Source organism: Thamnophis elegans, chromosome 9 (assembly GCF_009769535.1).
Source record: "Thamnophis elegans isolate rThaEle1 chromosome 9, rThaEle1.pri, whole genome shotgun sequence".
Taxonomy (NCBI): Eukaryota; Metazoa; Chordata; class Lepidosauria; order Squamata; family Colubridae; genus Thamnophis; species Thamnophis elegans.
This window is the reverse complement of record NC_045549.1, coordinates 55,659,791-55,684,071: the sequence shown is the minus strand read 5'-3', so window position 1 is coordinate 55,684,071 and position 24,281 is coordinate 55,659,791. Positions and strand designations below refer to the sequence as shown.

Sequence of the window (24,281 nt, the reverse complement as noted above, 5' to 3'; positions counted from 1 at the left end):
GCTCCAGCCAGCTCAGAGGCCTGGAGTTGCCATTCAGGGGAGAAGACTGGGCCAGCTGCCAAGACTCACTGCCCCACCTACACAAGCTGAAGAAGCTCCTGCTAACAATCCATGATTAATTGCCAGGTGGTTTCGCTCTGGGTCACACGGTGATGGGTGTGTGCACGCATGGGGTGCAGCTTATCTTAATTACCAATGTAGCTATAAAAGGTGGTGGGAAGCACAGGGTGGCAGCTCTGACAATTTATTCATTGCCTTAGTCCTTTGTTGGTCAGTTTGTGCTGAAGGAAGAATACAAACTGCATTTATAAACCGTTTTTATGTTTGGCTGGTTTCATTAACCCTTCGGAACCTGACAATAAGGACTTAAGGAATGTGTTCAGTGAGAGGGAATTAGATGAGCTCCCATCCCACCAGCCATCAGACTGGTGTTTAGAAATACTGCTGGGGGCTAAACTACCTAAGCCCAAACTTTGTTTGATGGTCCCAAGAGAATTGGAGGAAGTGCACACTTTTATAGACAAAATCTTCAAACATGGATTCATCCAATTGACACTCCCCCGGGTAGCTGCCCCGTTTTTGTTTCAGGAACAATAAAGATGGATCCTTTCATTTGTGTGTGGACTATAGAGAGTTAAACGCCATGTGATTGAGAATGTTTACTCTACAGCCTCAAAGGCACCCATGTTAGCCCATGGCAAAGGGGCAAATCTTTAGCAAACTGGACTTATGGGAAGCATGTTACCGTGTTAGGATAAAGGAAAGGAATTAATGGAAAATGGCTTTTAACTGCCACTTGGTATGCTTTCAGTTTAGAATTCCCCCCTTTGGCCTACAAGGTAACCTTGCTGTTTTCCTGCAGCTGATAAAGAGGTGCTGCATGAGCACCTCTACAAAAGGGTACTTGTGTACTTAGATGACATATTAATCTACACCGAGATAATGCGGAGCATGAAAAACTAGTGAGAGCTGTGCTGAAAAAACTATGAGCTGCCCAACTTTATGCCAAACTCTCAAAGTGTGAATTTCATCAGGAAAAAATAGACTAGTTACACTATTGCATCTCTCAAGAGGGAATAGAGATGGATCCTAAGAAAGTCCAAGCTGTATTAGACTGAGCTCCACCACACACCTGGAAGCAGCTATAAAGCTTCCTGGGTTTCACTAACTTTTCCAGGCAGTTTATCTTGTCCTTTGCCAATATTGCATTTCTCATCACTAACCTCCGAAAAACACAAGGGGGAGAGCAGCCTAAATCCAGTTAGATGCTCAGATGACAATCTTGAATACCTTTTTCCAACATCAAGCGATGTTATAAAAACTCAAGCGCCTGTTTGCAGCTGAACCGGTGCTGAAGAACAGATCCCACTGCCCCATTCATCATTCAAGCAGATGTTATATAACATTAGGTGCAGTACCCCTTCAACCATGTGTTAATATCTCAAAAAAACTGTCAGAGACTGAGTGTAGGTGGACGGTCTGGGAAAAAGAGGATTATGCAATGTGCTGGGCATTTCTAATTTGGAGACATTTCCTGGAGGGGAGTAAAATACCCTTTGATGTGAACTGACCTTAGGAATCTAGAGGCCTCCTGGAGGCTATCAACAAACAACTCCGGTGGGCACAGTATTTTAATCACTTTGATTTTACTCTGCCCTCAGGAGGGGGCTTCCTTGTAGATGCTCTATCCCAGATGCCTCAATATAAAGCAGCAAACCAGAAGTAATCAGACCTATAATCCCATCTTGACAGCTCGCAGCCCCAGTAACCACTTGAGCTCAAGAGAAAATGTAATGCCAACTAGGTAGCAATGTAGCCGCAGCCCTCAGAACTGTACTAGAATCTGAGAAGTGGTTTCAAACCCATAAGGACAAATGCTCTATGCAGGATGGGCTGGCTTGGGTAGGTGGTAAACTATGTATCTAAGAGCCAAAGACTGGTGGTCCTAGGGAAAATCCATGGCTCCAAAACTGCAGGACATTTTGAATTCTTAAGAACCTACACATAATTAAGAGATAATTCTGGTGGCTGTCCATAAAGAAAGACATTGAAAGCTATGTGGCTAGTTGCCCAGTGTGTGCATCAGTGAAGCAACACCAAGGGAAAACCCCAGGTCTCCTCCAGCCAGTGGCTGAGCCAAATGCATCATGGATGGAAATTTCCTTGGACTTCATAATGGAATCCCTGAGAGTTCGGGAAACATGGTAATTTGGCTAGTAACAGATCTATTCTCCAAGCAGGTGCAGAAGATCACCTCAGCATGCACACTGGCTAAATTATTTGTACAGCATGTCTATAGACTGCATGGAGTTCCACAATGCAGAATCTCAGATCACAGGGTGCAGTTCACCTCCAAGCTTTGTCAAGTTTTTAAAACTTTTAGGGACAGATCGGGGCTTACTTCTAATTATTATCCCCAAACTAATGGGGATATGTGAATGTATGAATTCTGTCCTCGAACAATACCTGAGTTGCTACATTAATTACCAATAAGATAATTGGACAGACCTCCTACCATTTGCTGAAGTGGCTTAAAACAATTCCATGCACAGCAGCACATTTTTCACTTTGTTTAAAGTAGCTACTGGTCAGGATTTTGCTTTCATGCCTGAACTGCCTCTAAGTGACCCACAAATTACTTCCCTAAAAGATTGGGTTTCCAAATTACGAAATACCTGGACTGTAGTAATGAAATAAGTTGAGACGAGAGATACATATAAACAGGGGGATAAAAAGTGCACAAAACCAAAAGACTTTATAATAAGCAACTGGGTCTACTTTCAACAAGATATTTGCAGTACAGGCAGCCACCCCAAAAGCTAGGACTCAAATATGTGGACCCATTTCCCAACAAACAAATCATAAATCCAGTAACAGTTGAACTGGACTTGCCAAAATCCCTTAGGTGAATCTATTTGGTATTTCATTGCAGCCTCCTCAAATCTGAATTTAGATCACCGCTGCGTCCCACAGTGCCTCAACCGCCTGAACCCCTCATGATCAAGGGTGAAAAACACTTTGAAATGAAAGATATTCTAGATTTCTGTAAGCATCAAAGGAAGATTCAGTATTTAATTGCATGGAAAGATTTTTCCCCTTCTGAAACCAAGTGGATTGACTGGTGCCATGTTAAAGTCACCAGACTCCTAAAATGCTTCCACAATCAGTATCCTGATAAACCTAAATAACCTTACTATTTAACTGTCTTGCATTTCTCTCTCCCTTTTATTGTTTTTTTTTTAAATTTCTGCAGGACTAATGTCTGTGTTCAGTGGGGTAGCAAGTCAGGTCCACCATCGCCAGCTGTGCCTCGCTGGGGCCCTGCCATTAAGGTAGGCGGGAAGAAGGGGGGTACTATTGTTGTTACTTCAAACATAGGAAATAGGGAAGGGGAAGGGACAATGAAAGAAGACCAGATAACCGCTAAACCAGCTTGTACCAGGATCTTCAAGGACATTTGTTTACCCTGAGAAAGGAATGTTACCACTTTGATACCTCAGTTTCCCAAAACATCTTACCGGCATTGCATTGATTGGCCGGAGGACTCGTGGGGGAGGGAGTAAGAAATGAAAATAATAGCTTTATATTTTGCATGGGAATACCAGATTCCGCATGACTTTACTACAACCAGTTCCTTTCAGTAAAAGGGTTTCTGTGTCAACCAAATGGAATCACGAGTCTTGCTTTCCTAAGACAACAGACTGGGGCAGGACTGACACTCCTTTCCAAAGATGATCACTTGGAAGTCAGTTGCCAAGCTCCTAAATTGCAATCACATGATTAGAAATGTTGTAAGAGCCACAATTATGAGGACTAGTCTTAAGTCTCCTCATTCAGTGTCACTATAATTTAGAACAATCACTGAACAAGTGGTCACTATATGTACAGCCAATGCAGTATAGCTAAAGTGATTAGCTGCTGTATGTTATTTGATCTAGTTTTGGCCTAGACATCAATAAAAAATAAATTTCTGAAGAAGATTGGTGTTCTTTCTTACTTTACTTATTTATTGAATTTATTTGCTGCCCATCTTCTAGCAAATTACTCTGGACGGCTTCCAGCATTAAATCATTAAAATCCCAAAATATAAATATCTTTAAAAGAATAAAAATAGAAATCTAATCAAGATAAAACATAGTTAAAAGATGGAGGAGGAAGGAAACAGGATGGGAATGGTGGTGGGATTACATTTAATTCAACAACCACGTACATTGTGATGTTCCCCCAATAGGGTCCCAAGCCATCTGGCAGATGTAAGATATAACATCTCACAAAGTAAGACGTTCTGAAGAACAGGAGCCACAGCAAAGAAGGCCCTTTGCCTGGATCATGTCAGCTGGAATTCCTTGGTGGAGGGGCCCTGCAGCATGCCTCCCCTGCCAGCGTGATTGAGGGAAGCCAATTCCAGTGGGACACTCTGCCTTACTTCTTATTTTTTATTACTCCTGGACTGGATTGGTATTACCACTATTCATTCCCAAACTGCTTGGTAATCCTGCTTAAAACTGAAAATAAATAATTCAGCTGAAATAAATATTTTACAATGATTGGCTGCTTTGCTTCCTTTGCATGCCTCGCAGTTTGGGCATAGGAAGTTTCCTTAACCAGCCCAGTGTCTCAGGTAAAATATTTGTAATATGAAATATTTGGGATTGAGATATTTGCAACACGACCATCAACCATTTTTTAAATCACTTTTCAAGAATGTCCAACAATAATTTGTTTCAGACTAAAAGGATTTTTAGGATTCCCTATTTATTGTTTTTTTAAATTCCTTCTATATGCTTCCACCAGCAGCGATTGGCTACTGCTGTCTAAGTTCTATAATGCAATACTAATCATGGCTAAGTTGGATCTCTTTATCTGTGTATAATTCCAAGGGAAGCTGGATAGTTCTAACCTGCAAAGGGAGATTATAGAGTATGAATTTTACAGAGAATGGCAGGCAGTAGTCCTAAAATGACTGTGATACATTAACACAATTTGGGCAAGGCAAAACTATGTACAAGCAGGATTTCCTCCAGGCTGACTAAGACCAAATTATTACATGCAGAATTTATATATTTTATTTTCCTTTGAAATATTTAAAATATAAATTTATGATCAGGGAAAATTAGGCAGCAAAATAATACATATATTCATAGTGTTCATTTGCAATCTAGACACATATCATTCCCTGCCCAAGGATTCAGCAACTGACAATAAAGATTGTATGAGTTGTTAAGATGCATGTAAATTGTTTAATGTTTTTTTTCCTTGTAAGTAGCAATAGCAATAGCAGTTAGACTTACATACCGCTTCATAGGGCTTTCAGCCCTCTCTAAGCGGTTTACAGAGTCAGCATATTGCCCCCAACAACAATCCAGGTCCTCATTTTACCCACCTCGGAAGGATGGAAGGCTGAGTCAACTCTGAGCCGGTGAAATTTGAACAGCCCAACTGCAGAACTGCAGTCAGCTGAAGTAGCCTGCAGTGCTGCATTTAACCACTGCGATATTTTTAAGAAGTATCAAATAAATTACCTTGGAGACAGTATATTTTTTTAAAAAGGTATATCTGTTTATGTAGTCAGTTAATTAGAAAGTCAATCTGTTTACCTTTGTAAAATCCACAGAAAACTAATAACATTCTAGTTTCAGGGTTCAGTGTCAAGTGTACTTAGTCCTCTATTTAAGTGAATGAGAATTTGTGTACACTACTTTCAAATGGAGAATAAGCTTTTTATTTATTTTGTGAGCCTCTTAAAACTGCAGGGAGAGAATATTCAATGGATGAAGAGAAAACAAAATACAATGCCTTTTAAATTTTCTATCATTTAGTTTAGAACGTTAATTTAAATCCAGCAAATTTTCTATTCTTGTAGATTTTGTTCATTTTCTATGGAGGGAACATTCCATAGAAAGCAATTTCTACCTCAACTAATAGTCAGCAAGGAAGCTTCTTGCTTTTGCCATCTGGAACCTACATTTATTTTCCATAAAAATATGTATATATTTCTCTATAATTGCTTGAAGTGTAAACTAAATTTTAGTTTAAAATACAAAATATAAATATGTTTTGTTTTTCCCCTGCAATATAAACATGGAAATTCATAAGCTGCATAAATCAAGAAAATCCCAATTACCATATAAACAACATCTCCAATCTTTATTTCATAGTTATAATTACTTTAAAAATTGAATTATACTTTATATACATTCCACTTTCCATTGTTAGCCAGGAAATACAGAATTATATTTTCAACATAAACCGTTGTTATTCAGCTGATTCAGCTGGTCAATACTATCTGTTATATACTATAAATGCTTTGATTCATCATCTCGCAGAAATTCTTTCTCTCCCCACTAAAGAATTACTTTTCAGTGAAAAGCCGAAGAAATAAAATTCTGATTCTTCCTTTTAAACAATCCAGCTGTAGAATATGCATGTATCTTTCAAAACAACAGCAATACTGCATTTGTTTTTGCTAGGATGGCATTGTTACAGGTGAACGAAAAAAGCAGCTGCGTACATACTACTCTAACAAGAAACCTTCATTCTGAAAGCTCCTTTGATTTACAGTGGAAAATCACTTAATTCTGAAAGCTGACAAAAACTGTATTGAAACTGAGTTGAGGGATTTCAAAGTGAAAAATAATAAACTGATTCTGAGAATTTTAAATAATTTTACAATCAAGTTCTACAGCAAAATTCAAAAATAAAGTTTATTTTAAATGCATGTAAAATGTTCCACTAATTTTAGAGAAATTACTTCCATGTTGTATGCACTTAAAAATCAAGTAGTATCACTGAAAAATGGTCATCCTATGCAGAAAACAAAGTCATTTTTAAAAATTCCACCGAAGCAGTCAAGGTTTTTAAGAAGGTTGTTAGGAGCACAAAAATATATTATTTTGTTTGTTCCTTTTTACTGCTTAGGTAAAAAGAAAAAAACAATAATAGCTATTAGATCATGTGCTTGTTCATACATGATACTTTCAAGCAGTAAATTATTTCTGAGTCAGTCTTTCTATTCCTTCTCATTAATTTTAAATAGAACAGTCTTCAATGTATTGAAGCTATATATTCCATTTTCTTCTTGCAGCCAACAAGATTTTAAGTCTGTTCCGAGTGTTATTTTGTTGTACAGTTTGTTATTACAGAATAAAATCCATACACCTGCTTTTGTTTAGAATGTCACCAAAGCGTGTTATTCATCATTGTCTGCAAAGAAAGATTTTAAAATATTTAATTATGGTAAAAACAATTTTTAGCAAACAGACTTTCAAAACTGCTAATCTAGTAAAAGACAACAAGCACTACTCTCTAAGAAATAATGAAAAAAGTACTAAATAAATAAGAAATCTTCTATTTTTATACTTCAGTTAAAGTTTTCTTAATTTAATTTTTAATTTTACCATGATTCATGTTGTTTTATATATTAAAGTTTTAGAGACATATACTTCACTTATATATAAGTATAATATTTATTTATTTATACTTAAATACAATGAAATTGGTTTTAACCTCACTGGTGCAAAATTATAGCAGAAACGAAAAAAGAAAAAAAAAGAAAAAAAACTAGCGTGTGCATGGAGTGATTGTGGTTGTATTTAAAAGTCTCACAGCCCAAGGATAGAAACTATCTTTAAACCTCTTTGTTCAGCTGGCTATATTTTGATGTCTTCTGCCTATTGGTAGAAGTGCAGAGAGCCACTGACCAGGGTGTGAATCATCTCTGAGTATCTTCCTTACTCTGCTAAAGCAGCAAGATCTGGCGATGTCATCCAGTGCTGTCAGAGGGAAACCAATGGTTTCTTGTGCCAAACTGATCACTTTCCGTAGGGCCTTCCTGTCCGTAGCAGTTAAACCAGCATACCATGTGTTACAGAAAGTGTGAGGACACTTTCTATGCTGGATCGATAGAAAGAAGTCGTCGTTCCACCTGATTTTTTCACAGGACTCTAAGGAAATGAAGTCTCTGTTGGGCCTTTCCAATCACCAGAGGCTTATTGTTTTTCCAAGTGAGATTTTGACTAATCAGCACTCCCAAGAATTTAAAAGAGGAAACCCTCTCCACAGCCACCCTCGATATACAAATGGGGCAGGCTCCTCTCTGTGCTTCCGGAAATCTAGCACCATCTCCTTTGTCTTACTAGTATTTAGTTGTAAATAGTTTCTTGAGCACCATGCGGATACCTTCTGGACTTCTTTCCTGTATGCTGATTCGTCCCCTCCAGTTATGAGACCCAGCACCGTTGTGTCGTCTGCAAATTTTATTATGCTATTGGATGGAACAGAGGATATGCAGTCATATGTATACAGCGACTTCAGGTAGGGGCTGAGCACACAGCCCTGAGGGGAGCCTATGCTGAGCTTCAGCATGGAAGATGTAAAGGACCCAACCCTTACTGTTTGTGGACGATCCGTCAGGAAGTATTTGATCCAGTCACAAGTGAGGGGAGGGAAATTCAGGTCAGTCAACTTTTCAATGAAAATGCCTGGTAAGATGGTGTTAAAGGCCGAGCTATAGTCTATAAAAAGCATTCTGACATATAATTATGTGAACAAAAAGCTAGTTTTAATAAATAATGTGGTACAGGCTTCCGGTTTGAGATTGCTTGCTGACGGGAGCTGGTCGTTACAGCTCCAGAATCCTGGACATGTTTATCTGACATATAATTATGTGAACAAAAAGCTAGTTTTAATAAATAATGTGGTACAGGCTTCCGGTTTGAGATTGCTTGCTGACGGGAGCTGGTCGTTACAGCTCCAGAATCCTGGACATGTTTATCTGTCATATGAGCCATCCATCAGCCATCTGACAGCTTGTTTACCTTATTCTTCGGGCCAAGGAGATAAGGTGAGCTTTGTGCCGGGCAACGTGCCAACCAATTCTCGCAGATTGTCTCGGGGGGGGGGGGGGAGGCCAGCCGACAGCAGAATTGTCTCCTTGCCAGGAATTCCTGCTGCATTAGCAGCACAAAGCAACACTCAAATCCTCAGAACAAAACTTGATTTATTGAGTCCAACATGAGTGGACCCTGTACATATGGACTTTTAATTGTTTGTATTAACCCTTTGCTTCATTTTTTTGTTTTTACAAGAACTCCTTCTGATATCTTACTTGCTAAAGAGATATTCAAAATGGCGCAGCTTCGTAACACTGTTCGAGCTTTGAATTTCTACAGAGTTTAAAACCTCAAAGGGAAGGAGTGATTTAATATTAAATTAATCAGTAACAGCTGCACAATTGACCAGCACAGATTTATTAATTGGTTGAAGAAGGTTAAAACCACAGTCTTTACTTCCTCCCCCCAAAGGGGAGCCACTGACTAAACAATTTTTTCAGAAGGAATTGGCTGAAGCATTTAAAAATCATGTAGCTACAATGGAAACAAAACTTAAGGAAGAGATATTTGTTGCGCATAAACAACTATCTGATAGACTTGAGACTCGGGTTCAGAAGATCAGGGATGATATGTTGGGGGTTGTTGATTTGTTAACAGAATATGTTTCGGAAATTGAAGACAGATTAGAAGATCTTAATAATGCTAATACTAATTTGGTATCAAAAGTCGACGTGGTGCAACAAAAAGTTGGAAATGCTGAAAAAGAAATTATTATGTTACAGTATAGACAAATGGAGTTTGCACTAAGAATAAGAGGTTTGCGTGAAAACAATCAGGAGAACTTGAAACAGATTCTTTTAGAAGCTTTCGATAGTCTGTTGGGAAGGCCAGGGGGAAATTTTGATTGGCAAATTGATAAGGTTTATCGTGCTAACTCCTGGCTGGCGAAACAGAAGCAGCTCCCACGGGACATTGTGTTATACTTTACTACAAGAGACATGAGGAATATGATATTGCAAGAGTCCTATAGAACCAAGCTTCAAATTGGGGGTCAGGAAGTGACTGTTCTGAAAGAGATACCACCTCAAATGCTAAGATCCAGGAAAGACTATGCTTTTTTAGTCAAAGAGCTTAAAAATAATCAGTTACAGTTCAGATGGGAGGCACCAGTTGGGCTATCATTCATCTTTGAAGGGCAAAGATACCGTCTTAAATCAGTATGGAAAGCTCGAGATTTTTACCATAATCAGGACATCCTGCCCCACCCGGGCCTAGAGAAAGAGATCAAGATAGACAGCAAACTACACAACTATCAACAAGGATGGATCACCCTTCTCCCTCAGAAGTACAAGGAGCCAAGGAACAAAAACAAAACCGTGTGATTACCAGACGAATGGATCAACAATTAAAAAAACAACAATCAACTAATTACCAATGTTTTGTCTTCTAGGGTGAAGAAGATAAAGGTATGTGCCAGAGTTTTATCAGATCATAATCCAGTTTGGATGGAGTTGGAAGGAGTGATGCAAGCAAGAAGGTCTTGGAGATTGAATGTAAATTTATTTAGACATGAGAAATATACTAATGAATGTAAAAAATTGTTAGCAGAATACTTTGTTTTTAATATGAATAAGGGTACATCTATGGAAATTGTATGAGATGCAAGTAAAGCATATATGAGTGGAGCTTTGATAAATTTAAATAGATTACATAGACGTAAACAAGGGGGAGAGTGAATAGAACTGGAAGATGAAATTAGGATTATGGAAAATGTTTTTTTTTTAAAAAAAGGGGGGGGGATAAAGTTTACTCCTCAGTTATTTTTGTAAGGTATAATTACTGAATGTACAGCTGTAGAGACTAATTTGACTTTGCACTTAATAACTTTAGTTAGATTGTTGGTGGCGCAATACTGGAAGAAAGAAGACTTGCCTATAATTCAAGAATAGACACTGAAAGTCACAAATTTAGCCGAGATGGCTAAAATACCTCCATATCTTAAGCACCACTTAAATGAGAGATATAAATGAGACTGGGCAAAATGGATTGATTATATTCAAAATAAATACGGGACTAAGAAATTCCAGATAGCTTATGATTAAGATCAGGACTGATATAAATTGTTTAAAGTTAGTTTAGCAAGGAGGAGCTAAGCTCAATGTAAAGAAGTTATCAATTTTTTATTCTTTTTTCCAATATATTTTAGACTGTTTTTGTTAAAGATTTATACCGTGTATGGGTTCTGGGAAGTCGGGGGAGGGAAGGCTGGGGGTGGGTGGGGGGAGGTTTGACGAAGGGTGTTAATTTTAATGTAATATGATTGCACATGTATACTGTTTTCTCTTATTTTTTCTTTAAAACTAGGATATGTTAAGTATATTGTTATGGAAGTATAAATACTATCAACATAGATTGGAGTTTGCTCAGAAGCGGAAATACACCAATGAGAGGAAGAGTGGGAAACAGAAGGGAGATGGAAAGAGAGGGAAAGGGTAAGGGGGGAAGATGAGGAGGATAAGGAGTGGAATGTAGAGAGAAAGATGGGAAGAGAGGGATAGGAGAGAGGGTAAGGGGGGAAGATGAGGAGGATGAGGATAAGGAGGAGTGGAATGTAGAGAGAGGAGAAGGGAAGGGGAAGTAGAGTAGGAAAGGATGATGGAGGGAAGACAGGAAGTAGGAGAGAGGTAGAAGAAAGAGGTGTATGGAGAGCAGAAGAGCTAATAATGGGTTTTTATTTTTTTGGGCGTTGATGACAAGAGGAACTGATGTAATCATTATTTATTACTATATGATACTGGCTATGTATAGTATACATGTGATTGTATGTTATGAAAATGGAAATAAAAATATGTATAAAAAAATAAAAATAAATAATGTGGTACAAATATAATATTTAGGTCTCAATCAGAAGACTAGTATTTAACTTGTAGGAGAATCATGTACGTTTTCCCCTTTACTTCTGCAACCTTCCACCTCTGTTTTAGAAGCTAACCATGGTGCAATATTAGATCTGCATAAATTTAATGTATTTATTTAGCATAATAAAACAGAACCTTGGGGAACCCCACTGCATACTTCGTTCCATGCAGATGCAGTTCCATTGAGGACTACATGTTGAGTACATTGGTCAGCCAGTTACCAATCCATCTGGTGGTGATGCTGTCTAACCCACGTTTTTCTATCTTATTAAGTAATAGGTTATGGTGTACTTTATCAAATGCCTTACTGAAGTCCAAGTAAATTATATTGACAGCATTCCTCTGGTCCACTAATTTTGTCACTTTGTCAAATAATGCAATAAGATTAGCCTGGCATGATCGGTTTTTGACAAACCCATGTTGGCTTTTGCTTATTATTTTGTTTGCTTCTAGGTGTTCACTGATCTGTTGCTTGATTATCTTTTCCAGAATCCTCACTGGTATTGAGGTCAGGCTGATAGGTCTCTGTAGTTTCCTGGTCTATTCCCATCCCTTTTGAAGATGGGGGCTACATCAGCTCTTTTCCATGCAATGTTGTGCACGGGAAACAGACAAGGATCCACATTCAAACAATGCTGTTTATTGAAGATAAGAGCAGACTATAAAACAACATCCAGTTTCTGGCCGACAGCTCCTTTAAGAAGATAAGAGCAGACTATAAAACAACATCCAGTTTCTGGCCGACAGCTCCTTTAAGTTGTCTTAAAGTCCAAGACTCTAGTTTGACTTTGTTCTATTGCTTCTGCTTGCATAATGTTGAATTCCAATATTGCATGATCACTCTCCCCCAAGGTTCCTGTAGCTTCAACACCTATCATTTCATCTCTGTTAGTGAGAATTAAGTCTAATATGGCTGACCCCCGTGTTCTCTTCTCTACATTTTGGGACACAAAGTTTCTGCTAGGTTTGTAAGGAACCTGTTTGATCTTTTACTTGGTGCAGAGTTTGTCTCAACAGTTGATAGTTGACAGTCAAGATAGTTAAAATCCCCCATTACTATTGTGATGTGCTTCCTACATATCTTAGTTAACTGACTAGCAAAAAGTTCATCTATTCCCCCTGTTTGGTTGGGTGGCCTTTACTATAGTATACACCTATGGCAATGTCATTTCCCCCCTTTTATATTGACCCAAATGAATGTAAGGCAGTTTTCATCATTGTTGTGCTCTATTTCTGTAGAGATGTAGTTATTTCTTATATTGCAACTTCATGGTCTATTTCTTTTATATAATTTAAATCCCTCTAGCTGCATGTTCCATATGTGGGATTAGGAACAATACAACCCAATTTGTATTAAACCTTAGGGATCTGTAAAATTGTTTCATATTAGTTATGAAATAATCTCAGGAACTAGCAAAATCCTGTTTTTGCCTCTTTTAAAGCAAGCAAAAGTTCAAGATTAACATTGCATCAAGTCAATACACATAAATACACAAAACGCTGTATATTTTAGCATATTTACTTTCTGCAGTATGAACATATCTAATAAAATTTCAATTAAAACATTAAATAGAAAAATGTACAATTGCAAATTGCAATATGACAAATTGGACTATGTTCTATCCAAAGAATGGGCAACCCATAGCTGAAAATTTTACTACTGGATAGAATCCTATTAACTAGCAGAATTTTAGCAACTTTTAAAAGGTTAAAGAAGTAGTTCTATATTTAATATTTAATAGTTAAAAATGTATAACTTTCTAGTATATAGAAACAACTGTTGTGCAACAAAAAACGCATTGTACACAATAACTAGCTAACCATGAATAGGCAGTCAGCAGAAAAATAATGCTGAAAACATGTGCTTGTCAGATACTTACCTTCCTGGTATGCACCATCTGCCATTACTAAATGGAGAATTTTAGCATACTGATGTTTATGTTCATTTCCTAAAATATTTTGAACTATTGTTGAACAAATATCAATACTTTCATCTTCATCTTCATGTATAGCCTAGAAAATAAGGTGTAAAAATATACGACTTAACATAATAAAATATTATAAGATCACAAACTTTCCTCATCCAGATCCAACAAGGCACCAAAACTGCTTTTTTTGTGTTAAAATCTAAGTAGAGAAATTTGGGAAGGGGAGTAGAAGTTAGCAGTTATGGAGGACTGTCTCTAAAACATATTCAGAAAATGATTAGCTGAAGACATACAGAATACGATACCAGCCCGAAATTATCAAGGCATAAATGGGCCTCCAGCTCCTGAACACAATGAATTACTTAGAGCATCCCTAAAAAACTGTATGTTAAAACATATTTGAACAATAACTATATTAGCTTAATTTCATTTAAAAAGTTCTCATATTATAAAGGAGTTCATTATTACTAGATGATAATTATGATCCATTTTCTTCATATTAAACATTTTACAAACCTTTATTTCTTCATAAATTTTGATGAATTTTTCAAAGCCTATTTCTTTTTCCAGGTTACACCTCAGCTCTTCCAGATGACTGAACACACTATTATATTCCTCATAATCACTGGCATTATCACCATCACTATTGTCTATGAAGAAATATGAGAAAACATTTTAGCATTCCAATTTTTATTGTAGCAATATTTATTTTATCCTTTTTCCAGTTCATGTCTAAATTCTGAAGTTGTCATCTGCACATCAAGGGTTCAGGAGGCCAAAAATACCTACATTTGGTCTATAAGGCATACCTCAATTTTCACCCACTTTTAGGGGGGGGTTGTGTCTTATACTCTGAAAAATACAGTATTTGAGATTGGTTCTAACCAATGGAAAAGAAACAATTGTTTCCCATTATCTTAGTGAAAAGGTTTCAAAAAGTTGCCATATGTTTTAATTATTTTGTGTATCCAATTAAATAACAAGACCACACATACCTTCAACAATTTCCACACTTTGCACAAATCTCAAAGACAAATGTGGTAAGACATTCTCTACCTTGTCAACTGTTGAGCCGAGGTGGCGCAGTGGTTAGGGTGCAGTACTGCAGGCCACTTAAGCTGTTATCTGCAGTTCAGCGGTTCTAATCTCACCGGCTCAAGGTTGATTCAGCCTTCCATCCTTCCGAGGTGGGTGAAATGAGGACCCAGACTGTGGGGGCGATATGCTGACTCTGTAAACCGCTTAGAGAGGGCTGAAAGCCCTATGAAGTGGTATATAAGTCTAACTGCTATTGCTCTATAAAATTAGAAATACAGTTTTGAAGGATGCTGACATGTTAGTCCTAAATATGCAGTGGTAGAATGGACAGAGCTTCAGTATGATCTATTTTAAGAAAATTCCTGTTCACATCTATAGTAATGGGCAATTGATAATAGAGCACAACACTATTCTCTTTTTAATGGCATTTTGCAATTATTTACACGGACAACAATAGTTCAAACTCAAGCTACCTATTAATTCAATTAATGCTAAATAAAATGATTTTTAGTAGAGTTGACAAATGGATATACAGTATATATAACATAGTCCTAATGATTTGTCCTTGAAGTTAACTTTGTTTAAATATCATACAAGCTGAAGACTCACAAATTTTAGACTTGCCTTTCTATAAAACAATTACAGAACCAAAGCATACCTGAATGCCATTCTTCATTAAAAGCACTTTCACTACTGAAATTGTTGCCCTCCTCTTCCACCTCTGTATCATTTCCTAGACATTTGGCTTTTAATGTTGTTTCTTCCTCTTCACTAAATTCATCACTGGGTTGCTCTAGAAGTAACTGCTCCATCGATGCCTGAAGCTCTTGCAAATCTGTATCAGTCTCCCCAAAAATACTGTAACACAATTTTTTTGGCCATTACTTTAATCAAGAGAGTGAATTCTTTATGTTGAAGCTAAAACTGTAAAACTTGTTTTATCTACAATAATAGCCAATAGACAACAGAACAGCATTATAAAATATATTATAGACTAGCTGAATACCCGTGCTCTGCTATGAAACTAGCGGAGCTAAGGACATCAATAACAATTTAAAACGGGGTTTCATCCAAGCTGCCAAATCCAAGGTAGCTGCCCCCATCCTCTTTAAAGAGAAAAAAGGTGTGTCTTGTGTGTAGGTGTGTGTGTGTGTGTGTGTGTGTGTGTGTGTGTGTGTGTGTGGTTTGAGGCTGTGCGTGGACTTTCGAGGTATTAACACCCTGCGTGGAAAACATGCAGGACATGTTGAAGGGCAAGGTGTTCACAAAATTGGACTTAAGAGAGGCGTATTACCACATATGAATTCGAGAAGGGAATGAATGGAAGACTGCTTTCCACTGCCCCCTTGGGAGCTTCCAATTCAAAGTCATTCCGTTTGGCTTACAAGGGCTCTCTGCAGTCTTTATGCAGTTAATAAATGAGGTGCTGCATGAGCACCTTTAAAAGGGGTCCTCGTTTATTTGTATGATATTCTCATCTTCACCAAGATCCAGGAAGAACACATAAAGCTGGTGCGGCAAGTTCTGTAGAAACTCCTCGCCTCTAAACAATATTTGAAGTTGTCAAAGTGTGAATTCCACAAAGCCTCCCTGGATTACCTTGGATATCAGATCTCCAATGAGGGAATAGAGATGGACCCAGGGAAGGTGAAAGCCGTGCTTGACTGGTAACCCCCATGCAACTGCAGGCAGCTACAGAGTTTCCTGTGGTTCGCTAACTTTTATTAGCAATTCATCTTGGCTTCCGCGGAAGTCACCCTGCCCCCAACTGAACTGTTAAAAACATGGTCTCCACCGACAAATCAAAAGCTGAGCCATCCAACTGGGTGGACAATGGACTGCCAAAAAGCCTTTGAAAAGTTGAAACGGCTCTTTGCCCAAGAGCCCATTTTGCAGCACCTAGATCCAGAGCAGCAATTCATAATACAGGCAGATGTCAGCGACATAGGCATAGCAGCAGTGCTTTTGCACAGAAACCCAAAAGGACAACTCATGCTTTTGCTTATGTCTCCAGAAAGCTCACCAACACTGAAAGACGGGGGCTATCTGGGAAAAATAAACTTACGCAGTCCGCTGGGCCCTACTCTCATGGAGACACTTCTTAGAAAGTGCTGTTCAAGGTCTGGACTGATCACAAAAATCTCGAAGCCCTGAAAACTGTCTCCAAAACAAGTCTGCTGGGCACAGTACTTCAGGAGATTTAAATTCGAACTGAAGTAAATCCCTGCAGGGAAGAACCTGCTAGCAGCTGCTTTTTCAAGAAAGCTGTAGTTTGACAACCAGATGGAAGAGGAGGTTCATGCCATCCTCCCTCCTAAACAACTAGCAGCACAAGTCACCACCAAAGGCCACATCAAACAGCTGACCGATCCCAGCCAGGACAAACTGACTACCACACTGAAAGTAGCACTGCCAACCAACCCCTGGCTCACCGACAACAAAGACCTCTTAACGATGAGAGATGGACGGGCCTGGAAAAGATCCAAAATATACGTTCCTGCCAATTTAAGGCTAGAAGTGCTACAGAGCAGCTATGATGCAAAGTTAGGCCACTTTGGTTTCCTAAAGACTCTCCACCTCGCCAGACATCAATTCTGGTGGCCTAAGATGAAGGCAGAAGTGGAGGACTATGTCAAGAGTTGTGCCACTTGTGCAGTCATGAAAATAAGACCAGGCAAGCTCCCCCCCATCCTGGGTTACTGCAACAGGTGTTTAATCAGCACATCTACTGCCTGCACGGTGTACCCTGGAGAATCATTTCTGACCAAGGAGTCCAGGTTCTGGAGGGAGTTCTTGAGATCTATTGGGTTCACACAAGGACTCAGCTCGGCTTTCCATCTGAGCATGAATGGGATGGCGGAACATGTGAATGCAATATATATTGGTCGAACAATATATCTGTTGTTACGTGGATTACCAACAAGATAACTTGTCAGACCTGCTACCATTCTCACCGAAATGGCATATAACAATGCTGTCCATAGCAGCACTGGATTAACTCCTTTCCAAGTTACCAGTGACATGGAATTTGTTCCCATGCCTGAAATGCCCAGGGAATCCCCCTTCTCAATGTCTTTGACTGAATGGATGGACTCTCTCAAAAAAGGATGGGAGAATACCAAAAAAGCCCTAACAGACAGGGCGGAAGAATATAGAAAACAAGCAAACAAGCACCGCTCAATTCAATCCCCCCTTCCCTGTGGGAGATAAAGTTTTTCTGTCAACCAAATACATACGGTTGAGGATGCCTAGAAAAAAATTAGGACCTAAATTTTTAGAACCTTTCCCATTAGTCAAAATAATTAAGCTAGTTACAGTTCAACTCAGTCTGTCAACACTGAGCAGAAGTTGATGAAGAAATTAAGAAATTGTTGCTGGACTGAAACTGAGAAAAGAAATTAACACAGTTTCTAAAAGCTTCAGATTAAAAATTGGAATTTCCAATGGAAAAAAGTAAAGCCCAGTTAAAAGTAAGCACTGGAATTCAAGAAAAACTTCTGTTTCTATAGAAATAAGTCAATATGTTTTAACTAGCTGTTAGATTAAGTTAAGATGATTGGTTTGCTTTTGTGTGTTGTTTTGAATCCTCATTTTATATCTTTTATCTTTGCCAGCTCAATAATTTCACAGGTCTGCGACTAAAAAGCTGTTTGATTATTTTAATCTAATTTCCATGTATTTTGGTGTGCTGAAAACAAATAAAATATTGAAAAAAACTCCTAGACGTCATGATTTGCCACAATATGCAAAATTGTCTTCAAATTTATCATTTTTTTTAATTTTTGGTATTTTTTTATATTATGGGTTTTTAACCAAATTTAAAGTCCAAATTACTATTAATTAATTCACATAAGTGCATTTAAGATATAAAATGCCCAAAAAACCTTAAAGGGTTTGTCCGAGTTATGTAAAAAAAAAAATAGCACTGTAAATCTGATGGTCAGCAATATATACATAAGCTAAGCAAGTTTTAAGTCTGTGCTTCTAATGGTAGAAGGGGTTAATCTTTCCTGAAGAATCCAGTAGGAGGGAGACACAGGGTAGATAGCAGCATCTCCGGTCAGTGCAGGGGGAGTGGCCAGCACTGTGACATCTTGTGTACAGACATAGAGCTGCTCTCTCCTGCATGCCACACTTATGCATGAATCATCATCAGGTTCTTGGTTCTAGGCTGTTCACACTTTTTCATTGCAATTCATGTTAGCTCGTCATTCTTCAACCGTTATGTTAAGGCTTCGCGAAAGTGTATTAATTCGCCAGACAGTTTCTGTTTCATCTGTGGTAAATATGTAGTGTTGAAGCAACAGCAGAATATTACAGACTTTGTGAAAAAAGTATACTTTGCATACTTTGGACTAAAAATTGGAGATCAAGATAAAGTTTGGGCACCTCATAAAGTGTGCAAATGGTGTGTTAAGGAGCTCCAAAACTGGTTCAAGGGTAAGAAAAAATCTTTCCGTTATGGGATTCCTATGGTATGGCAAGAGCAAAAGAACCATAGTGATGACTATTACTTTTGTTCATGCGATGTGAAAGGGTTTAATTCCAAATGGAAGTATTCCATTTCAAACTCCAATCATCATTCAGCAATTCGTCCCATCCCCCATGGTACAGATATACCAGTAACCAAGCCCCCTGCTACCTTGGAAGAGATACCTAGCTCCGATGAAGGTGAAGTCATACCTGAACCAGATAATGAATCAAGTTCTGACTTTGAAGATGATACAAGACCAAAATTGTTTTCTCAGGAGGAGATGAATGATTTGGTAAGAGACTTGAATCTTCCCAAAGATGCCGCTGAGTTACTCGGATCAAGGCTGAAAAGCAGGAATTTATTGTTGCCAATGTACTGTTACAAGGAGTGTCATCTTCATGGTTCAGACATCGTGACTTCGCCCAGGAAGACAAGTTGGTTTCCACAACGGTTTTTACGCTTCCATACCTGTAGGTCATTCTGTACACTTGAAGGAAACCTACGAGAACTTGCAATTGGTTCTTCGTAAACTTAAATATTAAGACCATGGTTGGCAAGTGTGTGGGGACTTGAAGATCTTGTGCATGCTGCTCGGGCAACAAGCTGGGTATACCAAATACCCTTGTTTTCTATGTCTATGGGACAGTCGAGACTGACAAAATCACTGGACCAAGAAGAGTTGGCAGCCGAGGGTGCTAACAGTCGGTGAAAAAAATGTCCTCCAAGAAACTTTGGTACCTTTCCATAAAGTTCTTCTACCACCTCTCCAAATAAAATTGGGATTGATGAAGCAATTTGTAAAATCATTTCCAAGAGATGGAGAATGCTTCAAATATTTGGTCACCAAGTTTCCATGCCTGTCGAAGGCAAAATTGAAGGAAGGTGTGTTCGTCAGACCAAACATTAGAAGGCTTATAGTTGATCAAGAGTTTGTCAATACCATGACGGATCCTCAAAAAGAAGGGTGGATTGCATTTAAAGAAGTCATACAGAAATTTTTAGGCAATAACAAAGATCCTCACTACAAAAAGATAATCAGAAGAATGCTGAAAGCATTTCAAGCTTTAGGTTGCCTGATGAGTTTGAAAATGCATTTCCTCCAGTCCCACCTTGACTACTTTCCTGAAAATTTGGGAGCTGTGAGTGAAGAACAAGGTGAACGATTCCACCAAGACATTAAAGAGATGGAAAGGAGATGCCAGGGAAAATGGAGCATTACAATGTTGGCAGATTACTGTTGGATGCTTCAGAGAGACATTCCAGATGCTACTCACAAGCGTAAATGCACCAAGAGGAGCCTCACAAGGAAGAAGAATCGAGTTTAGTGTGTGTAGGTGAGCTCATTTTAGTTCAAAAAAGGATTTTCATGAAAATATTGTAATAAAACTTTAATTTTATAAGTCTATTTCCATTTATTTTGAGGTATTGGCTTATTTAACATAGTTACCTAAATTGTCAGGAAACGTGATGTCCTATGACAAAATGGAGGTAATTTTCTGATTCAGCGCACCAAAAAACATGAAGCTTACATGGAATAACCAAAACAGCTCTTAATTTTTTTTTTTGCAGACCTCTGTTTTCTTTATGTATATTTTATATAACTTATAATGTACTTTTATGTATATTCCAGATTGTGCCAGGTGAAATAATTTCTCTTAAGATTTTTTTTTTGTGGCTTGGAATAAACTGAAATCTCATTCAAAATTCTCTATAGTATTTTTTTAATACTATTTTTGAAAACGTGCAACAGACCATTACCATTTTATGTTCTCCCTAAAGTAGTGGGGGTTCTTTTGTTAATTCTCTTTTAAAGTTCCTGTTTTGATTGGAATAGGTCTTCATTTATCTGGTACAAAGAGTATTTTAATATATAGGATTACCTGATAATTACAAGAAAGACAGCACAAGTTCTGAGAGCCCTATCTCTCACCTCGTTGTTAGGGGATAGACGCCATGAGAGGAGACCCTTGGCAAGAATGACCAAACCAGTATATCAAAGTTCAACTGGATCCAGTATATAAAGACCCAAAAGGCAGAATACCAGATTGGGATAGCAAACAACCCATTTTTTAAAACTTACATTTTATTAATACTATCATTTATTTTAATTCTCATGAAAATCGTGGCAAACACATTCTCTAAATACTTTTAGTGAAGTAGGATAGCTCACATTTCTTCAGAATCTGAATGTTCTTTAATTGGTACATCTTCCACATCATCAATTTCAAGGTTCTGTTGATTTTGGATATCTGCAACACTGGGAACATCAACTAAAGTTCTATATAATTTTGAAAGATCTGGAAGGGAACATGTCCTCAGCAACTGAAATAAAGTGCATTACATGAATAGATTAAATAAAAAAGCAAAGGTTATATCACGATAACATAGTATCTTAATCAAAATATAAATATAAAATATTGTAACAAAATAAATTTATCTTTATTTTTAACTCAAAGAATGAAGCAACTATATTGTTTGGCAATGGGAAGAAGTTATAGGTTGTTAACAGAATAGGTTAAACTATGTTAGTTTTCATGACCAAGCTGAATTGTTCTCATTATGTAATAGGAGTTTATAACAATATATAATGTGATAAACTGTTTTATCATGTCACAAACATTATAACTTTTTCACAACTTTTAAATTCTTAAATAAAATTTCTATTTTAAATATAAAAGCCCAGAATGCCATCTGTTTCCAACATTACAAAATGTCTCCTTTTTTATATGAAAACTTTTGTTTGTAATTCTTGTATTGTACAGCAGTGGCCCCAACCTTTTGGCACCAGGGACCGGTTTCGTGGAAGACTAAGACCGGGGGAAGGAGGAATGGTTTTGATTTTATCCCTCACCCGTAGATCACCTCCAGCTATACAGCCTGGTTCCTAATAGTCCACAGACCGGTACCAATCTGTGTCCCAGGAGTTGGGAATCCCTGCTATACAGGTCAGATATCATAATTTTATAATCATTAAAAGAAATGCTATATCTACTACCAAATAAATCCATACATGTGCATGCAAAACCCAACATTTTATATTAGCTTATGTTGCTTAATCAGTTCATAAAATAATATGTGTTTGCTTTCAATAATAGGATTTAGACTGTGGAAGATATTAAAGATTTTTAACACTTGCCTTTGGGTTGTTTGCATCAAACAGACCTGTAGAAAGTCCTACCAACACTGAATTTTTGCCTTTTGTTTTCTCTGGCGATACAGAGCGTGATCTTGTTGGAAGAGAATCTTCAAAGGAAGACTGTGTTGAAAGAACTGGAAAAGCTACTAGTCTTGCTTGGTGCTCCTGGACCTTCTGAAAAAAGGGTTCAGGCAGTGCAGGGCTGCTGGTCTCTGGTATGATAAAGACCAAATTATTTTAAAAATACATATACAATAGTAACAAATCAAGAGCTCCAATTAAGTAAAAGAATGACATGATTCAGACATCTGAAGGAATTGTATATTTAGTAAGCATTTTAGAATTAAAATATGAATACTATACATTGTTATTAAAACAATGCGTTAGGATTCCCTCCTATCTGAAATAATCAGTTTTTTTCAAGTTGTCAGTTAACTTCAGTAATTTTATGTTCAAGTCATTAAATTTTATCTACCTAATGAATGTTAAGAAATCCTGTCAATCAAATTTAGTTCTTTTTAATTCTTGACTGTTTCTACTGCAACACTGTTGAAAAAAGCATTGCTGCTCAGCTCAAGAGAAATAATTATCAGTCCCAGTTTTTGGGCTTATTTCATCTGACAGTTGTACAAAAAGAACAAAAGGAGGTAAACTTGAGTCTAAAAGACCGTTCATCTGGATTCTTCCTCTCCTTGTTCTCAGGATTACTATTATCAACTATCCTGTGTAAAAGATTCCAGACTTAATTTATATAACACTTATTGCATTTTTCTTTATAATTTCTAATAGTGCTTCCAGTACTTAAGACATACTTCTTACAAACACCTCTTTTAATAATTTAAAGATATCTTATCAAAGTCTTAATACAATATTTTCATTGTATCTACAATAGTTAGCTTTTCTATAATTATTTTTAAAATTTGTGCTTAATTCATAATTCAGTGAAATTAAACAGTAAAAATAACTGTCCTCCACATCGCCATAGACTATGAAAACCTATGTGTGAGAAAAGTGGAGATTTTTCAGCAGGATAAATGGCAAAAGGAAACGAGTTCTTTCATTCATCACATGATTTCTTTTCTGTGTCTCTTTTCTGCATTTTTTCTTACTAAATCCTGGTATGATCAGAAAGAAAGAGATATAAAGACAAAATTCAGGTGACAGTTCTGTTCCTTAAGAACATTGGGATCACAAGAGGTTTATTTTCAGACAGGTTTCAGTTTCAGTTTGTTTCAGTTTCAGTTTATTTGGATTTATAGGCCGCCCTTTTCCCTGAGGGGACTCAGGGCGGCTTACAATCATTAGGGGGGGGGGGGTGAAATTCAAAACAAACAATATGTGCACAAAATAAATAAGGTAATAAAAAACACAACTTGCATTCAACATTCACACTCGGGTGGGGCAAATCGAAGACTTATCCCCAGGCCTGTTGGGATAGCCAGGTCTTAAGGGCTGCGCGGAAGGCCTGGACGGTGGTGAGGGTGCGTATCTCGACGGGGAGATCGTTCCACAGGGTCGGAGCTGCAACAGAAAAGGCTCTCCTCCGTGTAGTCGCCAGTCGGCATTGACTGGCAGATGGAATTCGGAGGAGGCCCAGTCTGTGCGATCTTATCGGTCGGAGGGAGGTAATCGGCAGAAGGCGGTCTCTCAAGTACTCAGATCCACTACCATGAAGGGCTTTGAAGGTGGTCAACAGGACCCTGAAGCGCACCCGGAGATCAACAGGTAGCCAGTGCAGCTCGCGGAGGATGGGTGTTATGTGGGCGAACCGCGGTGCGCCCACTATCACTAGCGCGGCCGCATTCTGGACTAACTGCAGCCGCCGGATGCACTTCAAGGGCAGCCCCATGTAGAGCACATTGCAGTATTCCAGCCTAGAGATCACAAGGGCTCGAGTGACTGTTGTGAGAGCCTCCCGATTCAGGTAGGGTCGTAACTGGCGGACCAGGCGGACCT

The 24,281-nt window shown here is 38.0% G+C and overlaps 1 protein-coding gene across 4 annotated transcripts in view; it reads right to left on the bottom strand.

Moving 5' to 3' along the window:
- Positions 1 to 6,865: 6,865 nt before the first annotated feature.
- The window catches only part of NEK1 (NIMA related kinase 1), an 88,520-nt gene continuing 71,104 nt past the window's right edge, over positions 6,866 to 24,281 (bottom strand). For all 4 annotated transcript variants that reach the window (XM_032224125.1, XM_032224127.1, XM_032224128.1 and 1 more), the window contains 6 exons: positions 22,326 to 22,537; positions 21,360 to 21,511; positions 15,374 to 15,573; positions 14,194 to 14,327; positions 13,630 to 13,762; positions 6,866 to 7,203 (listed from right to left, as the gene is read on the bottom strand). In XM_032224125.1, coding sequence (XP_032080016.1) covers positions 7,190 to 7,203; positions 13,630 to 13,762; positions 14,194 to 14,327; positions 15,374 to 15,573; positions 21,360 to 21,511; positions 22,326 to 22,537 — 845 coding nt within the window. In that variant the 3' untranslated portion in view covers positions 6,866 to 7,189. The remainder of the gene's footprint in view (positions 7,204 to 13,629; positions 13,763 to 14,193; positions 14,328 to 15,373; positions 15,574 to 21,359; positions 21,512 to 22,325; positions 22,538 to 24,281) is intronic.